We start from the raw sequence: 23,827 nt of genomic DNA on the forward strand, positions 1-23,827 counted from the left end.
GTCTCTACCACCTACAATGTTTAAAAAGGTGTTCAGACAGGTCTATGAGTAGCAAAATGCTTTGAGGGATACAAGTCAAACAAGCAAATGGGAAAAAGGTCATTTTGGGAGACCTGGTCAGTCTGGATGAGCTGGGCTGAGCAGTCTGTTTCTATGCTGTATGACTAACTTAAAGAAAAAAAATGAAGTCAGCTTTCAAACTATAACAGCAAATAAATTAAGCCATGAACCTGACATACAGAAACCTTAACGTTCTTTTTCCTCAAAAAAAAAAGGGGTGGAAAACTGCCAGGTAAACTTCCAAGCTAATCCAACAGTCCAAAATAGAAACAGTAAGAATTATCATTGGACAGGATTCAATGAAATTGAATCCAAGCAGCATTCTAACAGGTTATTCTCACTGGGACTAAAATAAAAGGTTGTTTCTTTTCAAGGTGGAATACATCTCATTCTAAATGACCAAGCAGAACCCAAAACAAAGGTTTCCAGCTGAACAAGTTCCACATTTCAGACATCAATATCTCAACTCTACCCATGCCTCATCCTTATCCATTCCTATAGAATTGATCACTAATGCTTTTCGGCTTAAACATCCCATCTCCCATACTCTGCTGCTCACATCTTAAACTCACACAAGGTCAATACTATTCATCTGTAAATCAGATTAGTATGGGTGGCTAATTGGAAGTAAACACCTCTTGGTTTTAAATTTCTTAGCCCGTTTCGCACTCTATCCCAATTTCCGATTCCCCTTTGAGTCCTGATATTTCTACTTAAGTGAAGGTAATGCTTAGCTTTTTAAAAAAGTGTTTCTTACTACTTTGTACCCGAGTACCTTTGTGCCAAAGATGGTACCTCGTGTGGTGATATTATACACTTTTCACTGTACTCCTGTACTGGAGTACATACCACAGTAAAATCCAATCCTAAAAATCTAAATCTAGAGAGCAGCATTCCACCATTTAGGATTAGAAGGGTAAAATTATGTCTCCAAAGAGTTAATATCTGAAGAAATGAGACTCCATACTTGCGGGTAAGAAATGTTAGCTTGCATTGCCAGATACAGTAACAAATAAGACTCAGCCATTTAAAGAAATTAATTACAAGCTTGTTTTTGTGAACCAAGTTTATTGTGATCATTGGGCAAATGACTAACACTTTATGCCTTGCATCTGCTTCTGTTCAGAGTCTTTTGGCAAGTTAATTGTTTTGTGCAACTCAGCAGGATTAGAGCATAAACAGATAGCTACTTCCGACATGCGCGCTTAACTGCACGTGTGGATGTTAGATTTAATTTATAGTGGCAGCGTGCAATATAGCAGTCTGATTGTTATTCTTAGTGCAAAATTTGGATCTACTATAAACAGAGTTCCCTGCTCCAGAACAGCAAACAGCCACTTCTAATAAAACCTTTGAAGCAAGTTTTATGGTTGTATGTGCAATTCAGAAGAAATCACAACTGGTTACATCTCTGTTCGCTTACAAAGAGTTAAGCAATAGGATTATATTACTGAATGAACAATGGTTTGCCTGTTTACACTGTCTGAAAACCACATTAGGCTCAGAGTCAGACTTACAAGAGATCTTTCAGTCATAACATTTCAGTTATCATCAAGCAATGTGTGTTAGATTCCCGTAAATTAGGGGTTAACAAATAGGCAGGGAAGGATGGGTGGGCACGGGACAGTTGCAATTTAATATGAAGTTACGATTTTGAAAAAAGTTCAAAATGACAAAGGCTGTGTTTTCCAAGCAGAGATGCACAAAAAAAGTGCACAGGTAATTTGTAACCTTGTGGCTAAAGTCAGAAGTGGCCAACCATTCTGCTCCTTAAAACAGTCAAGCAGGCCTCTTCTGGAAGACCTTTGCCATAGGGTACAGTGGTTGTAGATTTACTGCTGTTGAACCTCAGGACATGCAGAGCTAGTAAATGAATATTTTGTCAGTTTTTAAATTGTGGAGAAAGAAATGGAGGCTAGAGGACGCAGGGAAGTAAACACAGTGACGTTTTCAAAACAGAGCGCATTACAGAAGAGGAAATACCGGATGTCTTAGAAACCACACAAAAAAGGGTGTTTAGATCTGTGGAACTTGATCACGTGTATCCCAGAATGTTGTGGGAAATCAGGCAGGAAATTGCAGGGTCTGTAGCAAAATAAAAGTTTTTTTGCATCTATAACCACAGGTGATTACCAGAGGGTGGTGAATGTTGCACCTTTAAGAAATGCTATAAGGGGAAGTCTGAGAACTACACAGATCTGAGCTTCAAACTTTAGTGGTGGGCAAGTTATTGGAGGGGATTTTGAAAGATAGGATTTACATGCATTTGGAGAGGCAAGGGCTGATTAGGGATAGGCAGCATGGCTTTGTGAACTACAATTTTCCTTGCACAAACTTGAGGAAGTTATCAAAAAAATTGGAGGACAGAACAGTAAGCATTGCTGAAGTCCACGTAAACAAAAAAGTCTGAGTGCTCTGTACGGTAGACTAGTTAGTAAAATCAAAATCACATGGGATTCAGGGGGAAACTGGCCAATTGGATACAAAATTGGCTTGAAGTTAGGAGACACACAGAGGGTGGTCCTGGCTTTTCCAGACTGGAGGCCTGTGAACAGCCATGTTCCACAGGGAATCAGTATACAGTCCACTGTTTTTCATCATTTGTATTAATGATTTGAATGAGAATTTAGGAGGACTGCTTGGTAAATTTGCAGACAACACCAAAATTGGCAGTATAGCAGATAGTAAAAGGTCATCCAAGATTATAAAAGAATCTTGATCAATTGGGCCAATGGGCTCAGGAGTGGTAGATGAATTTAATTTGGATAAAATGTGAGGTGTTGCATGTTGGTAAAACAAATAAGGGCAAGACTTATACATTTAAGTGTTAGGGCCCTGGGGAGGAATTGTAGAACACGGACCTAAGGGTTTGAATATATAATTCTTTGAAATGTGTCACATGTGGACAGGGTGGTTAAGAAGGAGTTTAGCACGCTTGCCCTTGCAGCTTAGACCTCAGTATGAGAGTTGGGACGTCATGTTGTTGAGGTTGTACAGTACATTAGTGAGGCCTCTCCTGAAGTACAGAAACTAATGAAAGCTTGTACTTCTGTATCTGATCCCACACAGACAGGTTCATACATACCTGTGAAAAATACCTCTCTGTATGGGATCAGATACAGAAGTACAAGCTTTCTTAGTTCTCACATTCATAAATTGGCAATCGCTGTAATGAAGTCACTGGTAGTCTATTGGCTAAAGGCATGTGGGAAGTTAGGGTCTATGTAAATGCAAATTTTTAAAAATTCTGTTGTGGTACTCCCAGCAATTAAGGCAATTCAGTGTTTATGCCACACGCAATTCCTGTGCTTGAGCGTACAGACTTACTTCTAAAGTCAGGCAAAGTCCTCCAACAGAATCTAAATTTTAGAGTGTATTAATTCAGTACCAGGGTGTTACTTGGCAACAGTGATATGATACTGGAGGATAACTAACCGATCAAGGTTGGATTACGTGCAAGGTGATGTTACTGCAACCGAATTAGGTCTCTGATGTTATAATTGAACAAACAAGGCATCGGTTTACATATTGCAAATACCGTGCGGAACCAGTCACTAGGAACAGATGACACCTGGGTTTCCACCTGCTGCAGAGCTCCAGTACTAAAAAAGTGACAATTCCCTGGATTTATAAGAGATGCTTCACAGAAACTACATTTTGGAATCAAACGCCTCAAATTTTAAAAGAGAAAATACATTCAAGTAGGAAACTCCAACAAGGATCTACGCTAATCCAAAAATGTAAGATTTGTCTAGCACTTACAGTTCTCTTGAAAGCTAGAGGAAGAATGGCAACTTTCAAAGCCAAAATCAAATGTTGGCATCACCATTAAAACTGAAAAACCCCACCACGACAGGTTAGGACAGGATGGTGTCGAAAGTAGTTTACAAAATGGTGTTGCTTTCAGCATGTTGTCAAGGGTTCAAGTACTTCCCAGAACAGCAGCAATAGAGTGAAGTCAGAACCAAGGCTTTGCACTGATACATTGGCTTTAACATTTTCATACAACACAGTAGAGACCTTTCAGCCCATCAAGGCTATATTGCCAAAGCCATGCTAAAACAACATTAGTGTTAGTTTCTTGCACTTGGCACATAACCTTGAAGGTCATAACATTGAGTGGCTCACCCCAATACTCTTTCAAGGTTGAGAGCTTTCCTGCCTCAACAGGCAGTGCATTCCAAACCCCACCCCCACCATCCTCTGGGTGAAAACTTTTCCTCAAACCCTCTCCAAAACCTCCTGCCTATCATTTCTAAAAAGAAACAAAGGAGGCATAATTTCAAAGGAAAATTGACAATTTTTCTAATCAACCATTCAGAGCTGTTATTACACACTTCTGGAGCAAGGGGGACTTGAAACCCAGGCTCCTGGTCCAAGGTAACAATGTGTGGAGCTGGATGAACACAGCAGGCCATGCAGCATCTCAGGAGCACAAAAGCTGACGTTTCGGGCCTAGACCCTTCAGAGAGGGGGATGGGGAAGAGGGTTCTGGAATAAATAGGGAGTGGGGTGGGGGGGGGGGGCAGGTGGACTGAAGATGGAGAGAAAAGAAGATAGGTGGAGAGGAGAGTATAGGTGGGGAGGGGATAGGTCAGTCCAGGGAAGACAGACAGGTCAAGGAGGCGGGATGAGGTTAGTAGGTAGGAAATGGAGGTGCGGCTTGGGGTGGGAGGAAGGGATAGGAGAGAGGAAGAACAGGCTGGGCTGGTTTTGGGATGCAGTGGGTAAAGGGGAGATTTTGAAAATTGTGAAATCCACTTGATACCATTGGGCTGCAGGGTTCCCAAGCGGAATGAGTTGCTGTTCCTGCAACCGTCGGGTGGCATCATTGTGGCACTGCAGGAGGCCCATGATGGGCATGTCGTCTGAGGAATGGGAGGTGGAGTTAAAATGCATTTGTGCTGCTTGGCATGTGTTCATCCAGCTTCACACACTTATCTTGGATTCTCCAGCATCTGCAGTTCCCATTATCTCCCAGTCCAAGGGTTGAGCCACTACCTCTGCTACTTTTCACAGGGGTTGGTGTGTGCATGGAATGATCTGCTTTTAAAAAAAATGGTGAAGGATGGTACAGTTACAACATTGAAAGAGGTATCTGGATGGGTACATGAACAGGAAGTGTTTAGAGGGATTATGGGCCAAATGGGACCAGGTCAGATTCTGATAGCAGGTTGGTGTGGATGATCAGACCAAAAGGGTCTCTCTCTGAGCTGTATGACTATGCCTCTAGGATTTGGCCACTCAGCAAGATAATTACTAATCTGGTCGTTGTAACCACTCCACGTTCCTGTTTGCCCACCAGCACAAGCCATCACTCGAATGTCTAGCAAAAACCTTGTGAAAGGTCAAATGACAGCCTCCACTGCTTTCAGAGGAAGGGAATAACAGGCCAGCAATCTTGACCAAAAGCAAAAAACATTTTCATCTCGGTCTTGAAAGCAAGGGGTCATTATTGAGCTGGGTCCCAATTCTAGTCTCTTGTAGAAGAGACAAGGTCCTCTGAGTCAGCCTGACAAGTCTGCTCAAGATCTTAGATAAAGTGTGGAGCTGGACGAACACAGCGGGCCAAGCAACATCTTCCTAAGATGGCCTGCTGTGTTCATCCAGCTCCACACACTTATCTTGGATTCTGCAGCATCTGCAGTTCCCATTATCTCTGCTCAAGATCTTAGAAGTTTCAATAAAACTTGCTCTTTCAAAAGGACCAAAACTGTTCAACCTTTCTTCACAAGACAAGACCATCATCCCAAAATAGAGTTGAGTGAATTGTTACAATGGTAGATAAAAATACAGAAGTGATTTCTCAACGCTGTTGGCTAATCTAATAGCTGGGATCTTCGTGGACTAAAACTGTTTCTAAAAAGAGGAAAAAAAATTAGAATGGCCAAATTACATGAAACCAACATTTATTAGACAAGAGGCTAATGGGAAGCACATGTAAAAACAAAAATAAAGTCCTCCATCTCATTTGTTTGATACCGTGGAGAAATCAGCTGAAATGATCAAAATGGAGCAATAAAACTTTTTTTTAAGATCTGCAATATACAACAAGCTGCTATTTCAAGCAATTGTTTTTCATTGAAAGAGAGAGTTTTAATAATGTAGAACGGAACGCATTTGAAACACCTCTCTTCCAAGAGTAAAATGCATCGGATTTTAAAATCTGCAAGATGTCAGGCACAAACAACTTTTCCAATGCCAGAAGCAATAAGTTATTGAAGCAATAAAAGTTGCATCTCCAGTGTAACACCAGATGATACTGCAAGTAGATAGTCTTTCAATAGCTAGCGTACCAAGACCTCTGACAAATAAAACATCATTTTGGGTATAGTGCAGGGTGTAAGGACATGACTTTGAAGTGTTTATTCCTCATTTCCCTCTGAGTCACTGGGGAAAAATCCTGTAACATTCCCCCCTTACAAGTGGATTTGTAAATGAAATTAACGCTTTGGGATTTCAAAAAACCTTTTATTAGGCCATAAGATACAAGGGCAGAATTAGGCCATTCAGCCCATTGAGTTCACTCCATCATTCAATCATGGCTGATATCTCTCATCTCAGCTTCATTCTCCTGCCTTATCCCTGTAAGACAGGATGCACTTACAAATGAGAACTTCTCTCTGCCTTATGTACACTCAATGACTTGGCCTCCACAGTCTTCTCCAGCAATAAGTTCTACAGATTAATCACTCTGGCTGAAGAAATCCCTCCTCATCGCCATTCTAATGGGTCATCCCTTCATTCCAAGGCTGTGCCCTCAGGCCCAAGTGTCTCCTACTGGTGGAAGCATCTTCTCCATATCTGCTCTACCCAGGCCTCTCACTATGATGACAGTTTCAATCAAATCCCCCTTCATCCTTCTAAACTCCATCGAGTACAGACCCAGAGTCCTCAACCATCATCCATTCCAAGCCTTTCAGTCCCAGAAACATTCTTGTCAACCTCCTCTGGAATCTCTCCAATACCAGCACATCCCTCCTTGCAAACAGGACCCAAAAGAAAGAAAAAAACCAACACTTAGGCAGCATTTACTGCGCAAACAATTCAGAATCAACCACATTGCTGTGGGTCTGAAGTCACATGCAACCCGACCAGGTACAGGTGGCAGTTTCCTTCCCTAAAAAGGGGCAGTGAACCAGATGGGCTTTTCAAAACGATCAACTGGATTCATGGTCATCATTTGATTCCTAATTCCAGATATTTTATTGAACTCAAATTCCACCATCTGCCATGATAGGATTTGAACCCAGATCCTCCAAATATGTTGTTATCTAGATTTCTGGATTAACAGTCCAGGAATAAATACCATTAGGTCATCACCTCCCCTTTGAATCTGCTCACAATATTCCAAATGTGGTCTGACTAGAGCTTTATACAGCATACACATTACATCTGTCCTTGGATTCTAGACCTCTTGAAATAAATACCAACATTGTATTTACCTTCCTAAATGCCAACTGAAGTTGCATGTTAACTTCAAGACAATCCTACACTAAAACTCCCAAGGTCCTTTGTGCTTCAGATTCTGAAGCCGCTACCATTTGGAAAATAATTTGTGTATCTATTCTTTTGAGTGATTCCTGAAAGATCACCAATGAATCTACAATCTCCTAGGCTGTCTCTTTCAGACCTCTGGGGGTGTAGTTTGTCTGATTTGGGTAATTTATCTGCCTTCCGACCTTATAGCTTCCTCTGCACCTTCTCCTTAGTGAAAACCACTATACTCCCCTCTGTCTCCTGACTCTCGAAGTTCTGGTATGCTGCTGGTGTCTCCCACCATTAAGATTGTTGCAGAAGTATCCATTCTGTTCCTTTGCCATTTATTTGCTGCTTCTCCAGCCTTATTTTTCAGCAGCTCAATGTCTATCCTTGCTTGTCAATTCCAGAAGTTATTATTTCTGTAGTTTGGAATAGATGATTTAAATCCAATAGGTCTTTATATCCTGGGAGAGTAAAAAGTATAACCTGGTTAATGATGTCATGCTAAACAAGCACAAAGATCACGATCATCCATCCACTCGTTAAAAATGGGCAACATGAGTCATTTGCCTGGAAAATACAATAGGTTAAAAGTGGATCAGTGATAATGGGAACTGCAGATGCTGGAGAATCCAAGATAAAGTGTGAAGCTGGATGAACACAGTAGGCCCAGCAGCGTCTCAGGAGCACAAAAGCTGACGTTTCAGGCCTTGACCCTTCATTAGAGAGGGTCTAGGCCCGAAACATCAGCTTTTGTGCTCCTGAGATGCTGCTTGGCCTGCTGTGTTCATCCACTTCACGCTTTGTTATCTAGGTTAAAAGTGCATTTGCCTGGGAGTTTTGGGGAGGAGATCAGTGGTAACATGCCCAATCAGGGAAAGACCTTTTTTTTTTAAAAAAGGCAACAGCCCTGCACTCAAAGCAGAGTTCCTTTCAAAGCTGCACAACTGGGTCAACACAAGGGATGTTTATGGATTTGAGAATTTACCTCAATGTGTTAAATTTAACAGAGGAGGGGGAAAAAGGATTGAGACAATTTAGTAACAGGAGACAGCCAGTAAGTCTCATTATTTTTGTTGAAACTCCAGTGGGTTTTAACTGAACTGTACTTGAACTCCATATCTCTGTGGATTGGGCACAGTATTTGTCATTTCTGTTCAGGCTTGAATTATCCTGTGTAAATTACTTTCCAATATCAGTTGTCATGCTAATTTTCAATGTCACACCCTGTTCTAGTGCCCCCAACCTTTAGCCCATTATTTTGGCCGATTCTCAAAACTACCCTCTCAGATCAACATATTCCTCCTGAGGTACATTACTGAGAACAGTATTTCAAATTTGGCCGAAAAAAATGACTTTAACATTCACCCCATTTAATTTTTTTTAACAAGGTTGATGCCCTCTATTGTATATTAAATTACCTATTCATACACACCATAAAAGTTATCCTTGCAATAAATTCAAATAATTTAGCTTGACCTTGTTAAGGCGGCCAAAAGTCACACGACACCAGGTTATGGTCCAACAGGCTTGTTTGAAAACACCAGCTTTTGGAGTCTTACTCCTTTAGGAGAGGGCCAGACATAGAACTCATAAGTAAAATATCAAAAAGGTCACACCACTGATGAGGATGTACTAAACAAACCCAAGATGCTGTTAAAATCTTTAAATCAATTAGAAGGTTTTAATTGATCAACACGTACATGTAAATCCCTAAATTCCTTTGAAGTCATTGTCCTGAGAAAATGAAAGATTTTAATCAGTGTAAAGAAGGTGGTGACATTTTAGGTCAGACAATGCACATTGGGTGTGAGGCCCTGTTTAGAATTGGTTTGTTTTGGGATCAGACTGGTTTTATTTCTAAAGGAGGAATTTATAAAACACCACATTGACTGTCTATACAACCGTGTGCTTTTTGAACAAAAGAGATTTGCATGGGCAGATACAGGCTATGTGGTGAATGAGTGTGAGTGCATGCATGTATGTGAGTACGAGAGAATGTAGTATGGTGGAATCACCTGGAGTGTGACATGAACCCAAGATCCTGGCCGAGATCATCCTCATGGGTACAGAATGTGGTTATCAGCCCCTGCTTGGTGACTCTGCATGTTGTGCATCCAGAGGTCCACCTTGGAGGACATCAACCCAAAAGATCCCAGGGTGAATGTCCTTGACTGCTGAAGTGTTCCCACCTGGGAGGGGAGCCCCTGTCTGGTGATTGTTGCAGTGGCCATTCATCCATTGTCATAACATCTACACTGTTTTGCCAATATACCATACCTCAGGGCATCTTTACCTGCAATGTAAGAGATAGACAACATTGGCATAGTCACATCAGTATCTGCCATGCATGTGGTGGGTGGCATTCTTAGAAGTTACCATGACAGGGTTGTACAGTGCTGTGGTTGACATCGTCCTGAAGGCTGGGTAGTTTGCTGCGAACAGTGGTCTGTTGGAGGTTTAGCAGCTGTTTGAAGAAGTGGAGGTGTGGGGAAGATCTTGGCAAGGTGCTCAACGTGTTGAAGGCTGCAAAGAAAATTGTATAGTGTCTCTGCTCCTGGGAGGTACTGGACAACAAAGAATAACCTATCATCAGGCATATCCAGTGTCTGTCCTGAGGCCATTATGGTTTTTCCTTTGTGGCATGTCAGAACTGGTGATCTATGATTAGAACATCGTACCCAGTCCCTACGAGGGGGTCCTTCAACAACTCTGGTATCTGTCTCATTCCTCCTCATCTAAACAGTGACATCAAAAGAATGCAGGGATTTAAATATTAAATCAATTACACCTAACGGATTAAAGATTTAACAGCATCTTTGGCTCGTGTTGTACTTGTCAGTGGCGTGACTCTTTGATCTTTTACTTATAAATTATATCTGATACAACCTCTCATTAACACCCGAAGGAGTAAGGTTGAAAACCTGTGATTTCACACAAACGTGACGGACTATTACCTGATGTTGTGTGATTTCTGACCTTGACCCCAGTCCAACACCAGCACCTCCACATCATACTTCTGTTGATTTAGAGATCAGGAGTATACAATGATATTCTTCATTGTTGTGCTTATAAGCTCAAGTTAAAAAGAGTCATGTTCACTTTTATAGTCCAGTTCGCCAGGTTAATTTGCAAGATTTCCAAGACAATGATTTTAATTCACTAGAATACAGGCCAGCTCACGAAAGCCAAGACCAAGGCCAAGTATAAAACACTAACATCCTCCTGAAAATAAAAAACCAAAAAAACTGAACATTAAATAAACTACTCCAGGAGTCAAAGGGACATAACATTTGATTCTTTTGGGTTCTTGAGTAGAGACTTTTAGAACTGCTAACAATTTAAATAGAACACAGCTATCTAATGCAAGCAGCTCTCAAAAAGGAAAACAAAAACAATAAAAAAAAGAGGGAATCAACAGAAATCACTTCTATTTGGAGTCATACCTAGCAGAAAAGATAGCAAATTGGTCTTGGTGTTGGAGGTCAGTTGTTTTTGCTCCAGGATGTCCCTGCAGGAGTTCCTCAGGGTAGTGTCCCAGGTCCATACACCATCAGCTGCTTCAATGACTTGCCTTCCAACACAACATAGGGATGTTGACCCAATGAACGCACAGTTTTCAGTACCATTCATTACTCCTCAGATACTGAACCAGCCAATGCCCATGCACAGTTTACTAATCTCTCTCCAAGTCTTGGAGAGAGATTAGTAAACATTTTCATCGCACAAGTGCTGTACAATGACCATTTTCAGAAAATCTAAGTATTCTCCTTGACATTGTTATCACTGAATCTCCCCCATCAACATCTTGTTGATTACAAATGACCAGAAACTGAACTGTATCAAGTATTTAAGATGGGGCCTGCTGGAACAGGTAAGAGGCTGGGAATTCTGCAGCGAGTAACTCAACTCCTGACTCCCCAGAAACCTGTCTGTCCATCTACCAGGCCCAAAGCAGTTGTGGAAGCAAGGTCATTGGGGTCATTTAAGAGACTGCTGGACATGCATATGGTCACAGAAATTTGAGGGTGCATACATGAGGATCAATGGTCGGCACAACATTGTGGGCTGAAGGGCCTGTTCTGTGCTGTACTGTTCTATGTACTATGTTTAATACTTTGTCCAGCAGCTTTACTCGACCAAAGGCAAAGCAGCCAGGTTGATTGACATTCAATCCCTTCACCATTGAGGCACAGGTACAAAATGATGTAATATCTACAAAGTGCATTGCAAGAACTTGATGTCTTCACCTCCAGTACAAGATAAAAGTTTTTCTCTCTTCTAAAAAGAGATACCAGAAAGTGTAAAGAGCAGGGATTCTAGAATAATTAAACCAAATAGGATTAGTGATAACGGGATGGGTGATGTTGTCCTGCTGCAGCTTGTGAGCAAATATACTTGGTACAGGGTTAGCAAGAACCTCCTCGACATTGGTGAGACCAAGCATGGACTCAGACTGCTTTGTAAAGCACCTCCACCCCAGGCCTCATCCAGTGTCACAATGACACCACTCAAATTGGATGAGCAGTACCTCATTCTGCCCCGGGAACCTACAGCCCAATGGCCTAAACATGGAATTCACCAGTTTTAAACTCTCCCCATCCCTGGCTTCATTCCGTGTCTAACCCTCCCCCTCATCCCCACCTCTGACCTGGTGTAACCTGTCCATCTTCTCTCCCACTGACCAATCCCTACTACTCTCTACCTACACTCACCTATCGCTATTCCCACCTACCTTCCTCAGCCCCACCCCACCTATTTATTTCAGAGTCCCCTTCCCCCTCCCCCATTTCTGAAGAAGGATTTCAACCCAAAACATCCAGCCTTCCTGCTCTTCTGATGCTGCCTGGCCTATCACGTTCCTCCAGCTCCACACTGCTGTACATCTGTAACAGGTCCTTGCAACTCAAAAGGACCATCAAGTCAGAGCTGCAGGTCATTGCACCAATTCAGGGAGGGAGAAAATGTGCTGGGAACACTTGTGATCAGGAAGAAGCAGTCACAGTCCTCTGAGCAGCTAACTGAAGTCTGAAGACAAGGGAAGGCAGGAAATACACAGGCTTGCAAAGTAAAGACAATGTCAACATTACAGGGTAGCAACTTGGGTGATATCCAGTGTGGGGCAGGGAGAGACAGGGCATACATGCATTAAAAAAACAGAAAAATAAAAGTGTTACAAGGGGCAAATAAAGTAATTAAAAATTAATGGCTCTTTACGAAACTACATGATTGGAACAAAATAAATAAAACAATGACAGAGATAGAAGTTAATGGGTATGATCTTAAGGCCATGGTGGACATTATGGTCACAAGGAGATCAAGAGTTCAGAACTATACATTCATGGGTATGTGTTTTTGCAAAGAACAGACAGTAAGGAAACACTGACAAGACCATGAGACATAGGACAAGTGCGACATTAGGGCCATCAAATCTGCTCCTTTGATTTGATCATGGCTGATCCAATCTGCTTACAATGCAGCAAACAGTAAGGAGTATGTTTTTAACCCCTTCCAATGTATTACAATCCTCAACTTTGCTAGTTAACCATGGTTGGTTTATCTTCTTCGTAGAATCCTTCTTTCTCATTGGGAGAAATCTTTGTTGAGAGTCTGAATATTTTCTTCTGCCATCCTCAACCTTCTTTGAGGAAATGCCTTTCCTAGTCAGCTCTTCCATCGTTATTTGGTAATTACCCCGAGTTTAGTATAGGTTATTTTTGGCCCAAGTTTCTCACTCAGACTGAATGCTAAATCCTACCTTGTTTTGATCATGGAGACGACCTTTGGCTCAGATTATTTATTAAACCTGCCTCATTACCAGATCCAAACAGCCTAATTACCAGTTTGATTCACAATAGGACAGTTACCTGGAACAAACTATATTCATTTTTCTTGTGGCTACTTTTGTCGATTTGACATTCCCAATCTGTAAGATCAAAATCATTTATTTACATTGTTAATCATGGATGATCAGTATTTACATGCTCCCATTCTGATCATGTTTATTCCACCATATAGCTACTGTTAAAGGGACTCTGAGTCCTCAGTGTCTCTTGACCTTCTTATTGCTTACCTCAACTCTCGGATTCTATATAGTCCAATCCAAAGATCATTCCTCCGTCTTTCCCCCCCCGCCCCCCATCTTGAACTAATAAAGCTACATAACAGTGAAACAAAAAGTAGTGATGTACTCCTAAAACTAAGGCAGTTCAAAGAAGATTACTAGTTTGACCCCAAGTATGGAGGGATTGCCTTACAAAGAACAGGTTGAGTTGGTTTGTACTCAGTTCAGAAGAATGAGAATTATCAGATCATCTATGATCTCGTTGTATGGAAGCAGACTTGATGGGCTGAACGGCCTGCTTCTGCTGCTACATGCAATGGATCCATTTGCCAGTACTAAGAGCTTCTTGACAGTCAGAGCACCAGAAACAGACCCTTTCGGTCAAACTCATCCATGCTGACCAACTATCCTAAAATTTATCTAGTCCCATTTACCAGCATTTAGCCCATATCCCTCTGAACTCTTTACAGTCACGCACCCTTTCAGATGCCTTTTGAATGTTGCAATTGTAGCCACTTTTACCATCTCTTCTGGCAGCTTGTTCCGCCCTCTGTGTGAAAAAGTTACGACTCCAGTCCCTTTTAAAATCTTTCCCTTCCTCACCTTAAATCTAGTTTTGAGCTCCCCTACCCTGCCCTTGACTATTCACCCTGTCCATGCCCCTCAGCATTTGACACTCCAGGGAGAGGTGAATAGACTGAGCTAGTTTCCCTGTAGCTCAAACCCTCCAACCCTGGTAACATCCTTGTAGATCTTTTCTGAACCCTCAAGTTTATCACTGTTGGTTTTTTTTGAAGCCTGCGCTCTGTCCTGATTCGATATTTCACTGATGGCTAAAACAAGGTAGGAAGATAAATCAAAGTGTGTAGTATCTGATTGTTACAAATGGTTTAGTGGACTAAAGCTTCAGAAGTGTGTTTTAAAAAAAACAAAGTTTGCATATAAATCTATACATTCTTGCATCAGCAGCAATCCAGCAGGATGAAAATAAAAGAGGACTACCACATTTTGCAACATCAAGCAACAATTATAGACTCTCTCTAACGATAGAGAAGTGTCCAGTTGATGGGAAACTGCAGCTACTCTACATTAAGAGTATCACAGCAACCGTTAGGAAACTCACTTCAATGAATGCAAATGGGAATTTTATGGCTTTTATAAAAATATTGCTCATTAAATCAAACTAAATATGCACTTTTCATGTTTGCATATATCGATTTCAGAATGAGGAAAATAAAAAATAGCTCTCTCCCCCTCTTAATGGGGAGATGTTCTCTTTGGCCATTGGCCTGTGGCCAATTACCCATTTATCATTCAACAACACATAGGTAAGGAGCAGCACTCTGGTGATCATCCTTGCTCTACAAGTCCTAAAGATCAGAAGCCCATCAAAGTTTTGAAGAACTAATGCCTCAGACAGCACAGCTCGAGTACCCTCGTCTAGAGTTAGAAACCAGTTTACAAATGTTTCAGTGGAACACCATCCCCATGTATTTTGCAAACTCAGCACTGTGCCAAACTAAAGTTGGAATCTGACATGCTCCATTACTCACTCCAAGTTCTGTTAAATATTTAATTTACTCACTTACCTAGGCAACGAGCTCTTCGACTAATAGGTCATATACTCAGGAGCCACAAATCTGGAACCACTAGCCATATTCTTTTGGAGTTACTGTCACTGAAGCAGTTTAGCTCTGCTCTCCTCAGCACCCCATAGCATCCTTGGAACCCACACCATCATTCAAACAAGACTGTGGTTAGTGACTGAATTGCTTGCATCCCTTGATTTCATAGCTCTTAATCTCCCTGGTTAACGGAAATTGCTTAATCTTGGGTTTTTTAAAAAACACACGACTGATCTAGTATCAATTGTTACTTGGAGAGTTCCAAACAATTAACCCCTTTTATGTTTAGGACTATTTCCCATTTCACTTCTGAAGAGTCCAGCTCCAGTTGAAGGATCCTGTTTCTGTACTGTAGAACTCGAATGCCATAATCTTTAGAACTTGCCCCCAGGCCTAGAAATTGTTTCTCTCCAGCTCCTGCATATTTTTCTCCCTAATATATTGAATAATTTGATCAAAATGCCTTTCAAGCTTAATTCCAGAGAGATACAGAATGTTTAATCTCTCTTTTTAGGTTAACACTGTACTTCCTGAGGACAATACATCTTCCAAGTGTAGAGCACCCAGAACTAGAACTTGTGACACTTTACTGGGTGGTGGCAACTGTGTTTTCAGTTGGCAGTACTCTCACCTCAACTCAAGGTTCCTACCCCAGGACTACAGCACAGAATAATCAGGCCAGCTCTCTAGTGCTATACTGAAGGAGGAGCACCATATTGCAGTGGAACCTTTTGGCCAAGATATATATCTATCTTTCCTTTCAAGAGGAGGGTGCATAAAATTATCCCATTGTGAAGTAAAAAAGGTGCCAGTGTTGGACTGGGGTGGATAAGGTCAGAAAACAAAAACCCAAATGAAAAAAAAGTGCATTTTCTGCATTACAACAGTGACGTCAGATGTACTTTATTGGCTTTAGTGCCCTTTAGGATGTGTGGTGGTTGTGAGAAGGTCTATTCAAAACAGGAGTGTCTTTTTTAGCAGAGAAAATATCAAAGGGTTGGTAGAGGAGAGGAAAATCAAAATCTGCCACTTTTAAAATAATTGTAAAATGTTTGACGTTTATAGGGAGGAGAGACATACAATGGTGTAATAAGAAGTGAGAACTGTGGATGCTGGAAATCTTAAATAAAAACAGAAGAAATTGCTGGAGAAACTCAGCAACTGTGGAAGCATCCGAGGAGAGAGAAAAATAAATAGAGAGTTGACTCAGAGCCCAGTAAGACTCTTCAGAAGACTGAATTTGCAAGGATCCAGAGATAGAAAGACAGTTGTAGAAATAGTGGTATTTTTATTCACATGGACAAAAACAAAACAGAACATAAGGGTATCCTATTTACATCAGATCATTATCTACCATCTCCAAATCTCAATCATGAGCAAACATTCTTCAATTCTACACCAGCAATCTCACTCAGTAGGTAATTACAAGATGATTGACAGTTTGAGATCAGTATATCTGGGAACAAAGCATGCTCAGCTCTATTCTGAGAGAGCCACAGCCAACAGCTGATGTCATCTCAAGCAACTATCTGAGCTGAGACACTGAACATCCCCAGGTAAAAGACAACACTATAATTAGGCTGCTCTCTTGACAGATCAGTGATGTTTGTCTTATATTTGATGACACAAACAGAGAGGGAAGTATTTCTCTTCCTGTAGAGAATTTTCCCCATTAAAAAAACCAAAACAAAAATTGAGACAGGGTCATGCTTTAATGTTGTGGTCAAATCTGAAAAGGTTGATAGATGAACATGGGTACTCAAGGACGTCAAAGAAAAAGCAGCTGACCACCCTCTTCCCCTGGATTTCATTACCAACTATAATCTGAACATGTTGACTGCAATAATTAGCACTGCAACATTTATTTTGGAGATACTTAATTGTTAAACATACATAAGAGTTGTCATGGAGTTTGATTAAACTGTCCAACCTACACCTGCTGATGGTTCCTCATATTTCCTGCACCTCCAGAACATGAACTTAAAGTTGGTCATGCTGCTGATTAGAAAAAACAAGGTTGAATGTCATTCCATGTTTGAGACGGAATACTGGGAAACGGTCTTTCTACACAGAAAGAGCAACTAACTAGACTGTTCCAAGCCAGTGTATCGAATTATGTACAGGAGTACTTACCTGACTTACATCGCGCCCAAACGCAGTCTGTTAAGTTCAGAGAAGTATCACCAACGATACAACTTTCACATGTCTCCAACTGTGTACATTCTAAAAGAGAAACAATAAAAAGTAAACACCTTTAAGTCAAATAACTGCATTTGACAAAATAGTTAATAATGTTCGGCCCTTTCAGGGTATTAAACACCTATTTACCTATGTAAATTGATCACACTTTGCATGACAATTGCAGTTTGCCCATTTATTACAGGTTAGTTTAAATTAGTGATAAATATTAACTTCAATAGGTGAATTATTGCAGACTGACCTAAAAAACTCAGTCAGTAAATTCATACTGGCTGCCAAACACAACCTAAAAATCATTAAAAGTAAAGTTTGTATGCTGACTTCAGTCCTTGATCTCCTGCCCTTGCTCCAATGAAGAGCTACACAAGGAACAGACCGTCATTTACAGGCACTTAACAGCCTTCCACACAATTTCAGATCTTAGCTCAATCCCAATCAGTGCAACCCCTATTGGCAACAGGGGAGTCACTATCATCTACAGTTCCTCTAGACCCATTGATCCTAATGAGACCAATAGGAAACATAGTATCGATGAGGCCCTTTGGCATATCGAGTCTGCACCAAAAATGAATCGCTACACTCGTCCCACTTTCCCACATTAGGCCAATGAACTTGAATGTTATGACTCTTCAAGTGCTCATCCAAGTACTTTTAAGAAGGTTTGAGGCTTCCCACCTCAACTACTCTCCAGACAATGCACTTCAGACCTGTATCACGTTTAGGTGAAAAATCTTTTTCACCAAACCCCCTGCTTTTCACTCAAAACTTACTTCCTTGCTCTTGACCCTTTGACTAAAGGGCCACAGCTGCTTTCTATTCATCATTGCACAACACTTATTTCTTCAATAATTCAACTTCTGCCTCCATCCAGTCTCCCTGTAGCTCTAAATTCTTCAGATAATAAAGCAATTCCCTTTCGAATGGCCTGATTGAAACTTCAGCACCACTGAACTGAAAGCACCAAGTTTACCCTCATTTTCAACACCTCATTGTTGATCTTCTATAAACCTAAAGTATTTTCTGTTTTAAATTTTGCTGTTACGTTATTTGAGCCCTACCTGCTTACTGCCTTAAAAGTACTGTCAATCCTGGCATACTGTAAAACTACTGACTTAATATATTATCAACCAAACTTTTTACCCATCTCCCAACTTTTGAACCATTAGAAGCAGCTTCATATCTTTCTGCTTTGAGGGATTTAATAATAACCCTCTGCCACAATATGGCTCACAGCCCAGCTATTTTTGTTTGAAAAAAAACCTTGTCTCTTAGCACCTGCTAGAGAATGAGGTCACATCAGGATGAGTCTTCTGTTCCATGGTGAGTGAGCAATTTCAGTGTCACCAGATTGTTACCAACAGTAAGCTTCAGCTAAGTGAACCAAGCTCCTGTTAGTGGACTCTGCAGCTTCACAGCCCATCATGCTACAAGCTAAAATAACAACGCATTCAATTTAAAAAACAACTAGTAAAATTGGATTCAGGGCAAAGGGGTTAGTCACAGGATTCCTGCACATTTTGAATAGCAAAATTCCCATTTATAGCATAATGGGATGCTTTAGAATAAGCATGAAACGGAATATTGCAGTGCTGCCAATGATACAGGGCAGGTTTTCCCTCTTACAATTGAGGAACTGATAACAGGATGAAACAAGGATCAGAGGCCCACATTGCAGAGGGAATGGTCATTAAAAAGTTATTTTCTCCAAATTGGAGGGTGATAGGCTGGAGGGTGGACAAATGCATCATTAAAGCCAACAGGAGCCTCCAACACATTGCTGGTAAGCAGGAGAGTTAAAAGCATTCCAAGATAATAAAATGTGAGGCTGGATGAACACAGCAGGCCAAGCAGCATCTCAGGAGCACTGCTCCCGAGATGCTGCTTGGCCTGCTGTGTTCATCCAGCCTCACATTTTATTATCTTGGAATTCTCCAGCATCTGCAGTTCCCATTATCTCTGATACTAAGTTAAAAGCATTGCTTTCCTGCACACCACCCCCCCACCCCAACCTTCCCACTGGTCTAATTTTGACTATGGGCTGGATCTCTCCACCACACCCCCCCCCCCCCCCCACCCCCACCGAACAATCCCACTTTCAGGAGGGCAGCCCAGAATGAAAAGATAATGCCCAGAGTCAGCACAATAACCAGAGAGGCAGATAAAGACAGTTAACTTGATTCTGTGTGACTCTTCCTCAACGTTTAATTTTCTCTCCTCCTCTACCACCACCACCACCCCCCTGTCAGCAGGTGCTGCTAGACTTGCTGGGCACCTCCAGCACTTTAAAAAAAGTTGAAGAAGTCATTTTGTTTTTATTTGTTCAAGAAACAGGTGTCTTTGGCTAGAGATAATGGGAACTGCAGATGCTGGAGAGAATCCAAGATAATAAAATGTGAGGCTCACATTTTATTGTCTTTGGCTAGGCCAGCGTTTATTACTCATCCCCAAATTCCCCTCAAGAACCTGGTGGTGAACCACCGCAGGCTATAGGTACACCCACAGTGCCATTAAAAAGGAGAAGTTCCAGGATTTATGACTCAGTAACATTCAGAACACTACTTAGGAGTGAGAAACCCAACTAGTTGTGCTGAGGATCTCATCCTGCATTACCCAAAACAAAAAAAAAGACTGACCACTCCTCAACTGTGGTCACAAAAACCAAGTGACTGCACCTTAACTTGACAGAAATATTGGACTAACCAATTTTTAAACGATAGCTATACATACACAGGGTGTACAATAGAAAATGATAACATTTATTCCTTTATAGTCAGTAGGGCACTGAGCTTTAAAAGGGAAATTAATTGAACTGAGCAACATGTGGCATTGAGCAGCTGAATAGACTAAATGGACTTAGGCAGGTTTCAAAATAGAAACCACTGGATGTACAGCAGAGAAACAGACCCTTCAGGCCAACTTCTCCGCACCAACCAGGTACCCTAAATTAATCTAGTCCCATTTGCCAGCATTTGGCCCATATCCCTCTAAACAAATGTAAGACACTGGCTCAAATCAGCATCATCTTACTGAAACAATGCCCTTTTAATGGTATCAGTTAGATGACCAAACAAGTGGTTCAATTAAACTAAAAAGGTGATTAAAATAGAAAAAACTGACTCAATGAATAGAATGCTTTTGCAGATTAGAATCTTTAGGTTTAAAAGTCACTCAATCATGTAATCTAGGTTGAACTTCAGGGCAGTACTGAAGGAGTGATAATTCTGATGAAGCTTATAATGTCTACGCATCAACGCAAGAGATCCCATGGCACTGAGGAAAAGGAGGATCTCTCCCTGGTGTTGTAACCAACAGGTAATCCCTCAATTGACCATGATTGATGCAGATTAACTCATTTTAATATAATATTTTTATTAAAATAGTCCATTCAAAGTAACCATGAACCTTATTTGAGATGCTGTGGCTTCATTTTGCTGTAATGCTGGCAGAGAGGGCAAGACCATGACATTGCATAACTTCCTTTTAATTATGTGTACTGTCATTAAGACAATATAGTGAGGCTTAACTCCTTACAGTACAATTGTCTGTGAGGATTTCTAGTATAGAAATCCCATTTTCTCCTCCACATTTCAGTAGTGCCTGCCCACCAAAACATTTCAGTGGCCGTGAAGCCTTTCAGGGCACAGAGTTGAAAGGTGCCATGTAAACAAGTCTCCGTAAAGCAACAGGAAGTCAATGTGTTACTACTGTCACCTTTGCAACAATATATTTTATAGTGCCCATCTTTCACTGAAACACTTAAATCAACCTGCCACTGACATTAGGTTGAAATTAAGATGTTCAAATAGCAGATAAAACATCTCAATTCCTCTCAAAGTTCAACAGGTCTAGATCACCCATACCTTCCTTCACTGTTGTTTTGCCTACATTACAAAAAAAAGGTTCTTTCATTGTTATGGCAACTTTGTTGATTTATTCAAACCTAATAAAGAGATAAAAAAAAGTTCATTTTCCAACTTTTAGTTGTCCAAAGTGAACTGAAAGCAATAGCATCGGCACCAGCCTTAAATCCAAAAGTAAAGATCCTTAATGCATCCTAGTGGCTTCGTGTAGACAAAGGAAGGGATTTATCTGTTAGCTCAACTCAGAAATTTTCATTTTTTAAACTGCTCAAAAGACATTCAACAACCTCAAGTCAACATGGTTGGACAAAATGAGATTCAGAAAGTCAATCACATGCATAGCTTTTCCTGCTTTTAAAAAAGTTAGAAAAAAAAAGTGAAGCAAGTAATGAGCTTCCTTATTCAGTATCTGAATCCTACTGGATTCAGCTTCTTTATTCCATATCTGATGGATTCAGTCTGACTTTTGGAAATCTTCATTTGGGAACCTGTGTTGTTCACTCAGAGCATAATCAGAGGTCAGCAGAATGTTGGTTATTAAGGAAACAATAAGTTGGTGTTGAAGGGAGACAGAGAGACATATTTCTGTCATTTTTTAATCCAAATTAAAAAAAAGACTTGAAGCACTACAGATCTAAGTATTAGGAACCATATTCTACCCAACATGCCAGATTCCAAGCTTTTGCAGAAACATCTTGTACAGTTGACAGCTCAGTGAGAAGAAAACTTTTGGCCATGATGGGGGGGTGGGGAAGAGAATAATCCTCAACTCTGGAGGATTAGTAAGCACCAATATTACTGTAATTTACAACACATACATACATTTTGCCCACAAACAAGTTTCAAAATTTACATCTTAAGTTTTATTGTAACATGGAGGGGCTGCTTTGGCATTAAGCTTCTTTCAGGTTAGTATAAAAGTCAGCAATTGAAACACTAACTGACATACTGCAGAAGGCCAGCATCTTTTTAATAAAATAAAAAAAATATTCATTCGCTTTGCATTGTTTATTTGTACACTTTACCATCAGCACTAATCAGAGTAAATACTAGCAGGCTGCTTGGTTATCTAATTGGCATGAATATTAAATATTCAAAACTGCCAGGCGGCAGCCAACACAAAGGAGGAGATGAGAGTTTGCGTTTTAAATTCCCAAGTGCAAGGTGACATTACCTTGACGCTGAGAGGCAGCACCAGCAAAACAATGGAAAATTCCACCTTCTTGATGCATTTCAAATCTCTCCCAGAGAGGATTTAAATTGTAGTCAAACTGCACCAGCGTTATTGAAACGGCAATTGGACATTTACTATCAAGTTACTGGTAACTAGTTACTTGTACAGGCTGGAATAATTTATAACAAAAATAATTACCCAGGTCACTCAATAATACTCATCAATCTCACTCACCTCAAACTGCCCTAGTTAAAACAGTGAGAGAAACGCACAGCCAGCTCTACTCAAGAATTTCACCAATCTCGCGGGTCTATTTAACTATTTTGTAACAAAACAAAATCCACATTAGCACCTCCTGCATCGTCAGCCGGAGGACCCAAGTCCGCCCAGAGAGTCTGTACCTGCTGCTTGCCCCTCACAAACTCCAGAGAGTAGCACCAACAGCAAAACTCCCGCCGCAATCTCTGCCCACTTCATCTTCTGAAATCTGAGTGGGGAACCACGCCTGCAAACGACAGGGACAGGGCAGGGGGCAATTTTTTTTTAAAGTTATAAACAAGAGGTGGGGGGGGGGGAGGAGAAGGGGTGGTGAAGAAAAGGGAGCAGGATAAGAAAAGGCTGTGAAGTTTTGTCAGATGCCAGAGGAGGTACGCGCTGCGATGCCGCAGGAAATTCACCGGGAGACCACGTGAGTGAAATGTATCCGAACGCCTGTAACAAGTTATTAAAGGACCAGGTCACATGATCGCCCCTCATCACATTTCACGAAGCGATCCCAGTCTATGTTTACCTGACAACCAGCACCCTAGAGACTCTGCCTACAGTCTTTCCTTAAATATATATGTCCACAATCCGGTGTCACACTGGAAGGAAAAAGACATGGTGAAGACACCATTATAAAACAGAAACAAAAAAAACCTTGTTTTCCGGCAATTATTGCTTTTCTCTTTGATTTACAGCATCCACAGATCTTTCAGTTTTTTTTATTATAAAACAGAGGCCCACGCAGACAGCTTAACCAAACCCTTTCTTACAAGCGTTCCATCATCCACCCCCCCCACCCCGGCTCCAACCTCCAGCTCCACTTTATCATGTAAAGGTTATGATTGATGCAGTGCTACTGAGTTTATTGCAACCAGGGCGATGAATTAATCTGATTGCCGAGTGCGAGCAATTGTGGAATTACACCACTGGAAGCCGATGCAATTAAGACAAATGGGTTAAGTGGAGGATCTCTCCCAGAATATCACATCCGCTCAGGTTAGTGCATTGCAGAGGACTCGCCAGGGGTTCTGACTGAATGTCGCGGTGGTAGTGCCCCTCACTCTGAGCCAAGAGGTCTGGGTTCAAGTCCTACCTGCTC

The 23,827-nt window shown here is 41.1% G+C and overlaps 1 protein-coding gene across 2 annotated transcripts in view; it reads right to left on the reverse strand.

Moving 5' to 3' along the window:
- The window catches only part of cd164l2 (CD164 sialomucin-like 2), a 52,550-nt gene extending 29,397 nt beyond the window's left edge, over window positions 1–23,153 (reverse strand). For both annotated transcript variants that reach the window (XM_048558186.2, XM_059654402.1), the window contains exons 1-2: window positions 22,866–23,153; window positions 17,365–17,454 (exon numbers count right to left, since the gene is read on the reverse strand). In XM_048558186.2, coding sequence (XP_048414143.1) covers window positions 17,365–17,454; window positions 22,866–22,941 — 166 coding nt within the window. In that variant the 5' untranslated portion in view covers window positions 22,942–23,153. The remainder of the gene's footprint in view (window positions 1–17,364; window positions 17,455–22,865) is intronic.
- Between the last annotated feature and the right edge of the window lie 674 nt (window positions 23,154–23,827).

This window comes from Stegostoma tigrinum, chromosome 24 (assembly GCF_030684315.1).
Source record: "Stegostoma tigrinum isolate sSteTig4 chromosome 24, sSteTig4.hap1, whole genome shotgun sequence".
NCBI classification, from domain to species: Eukaryota; Metazoa; Chordata; class Chondrichthyes; order Orectolobiformes; family Stegostomatidae; genus Stegostoma; species Stegostoma tigrinum.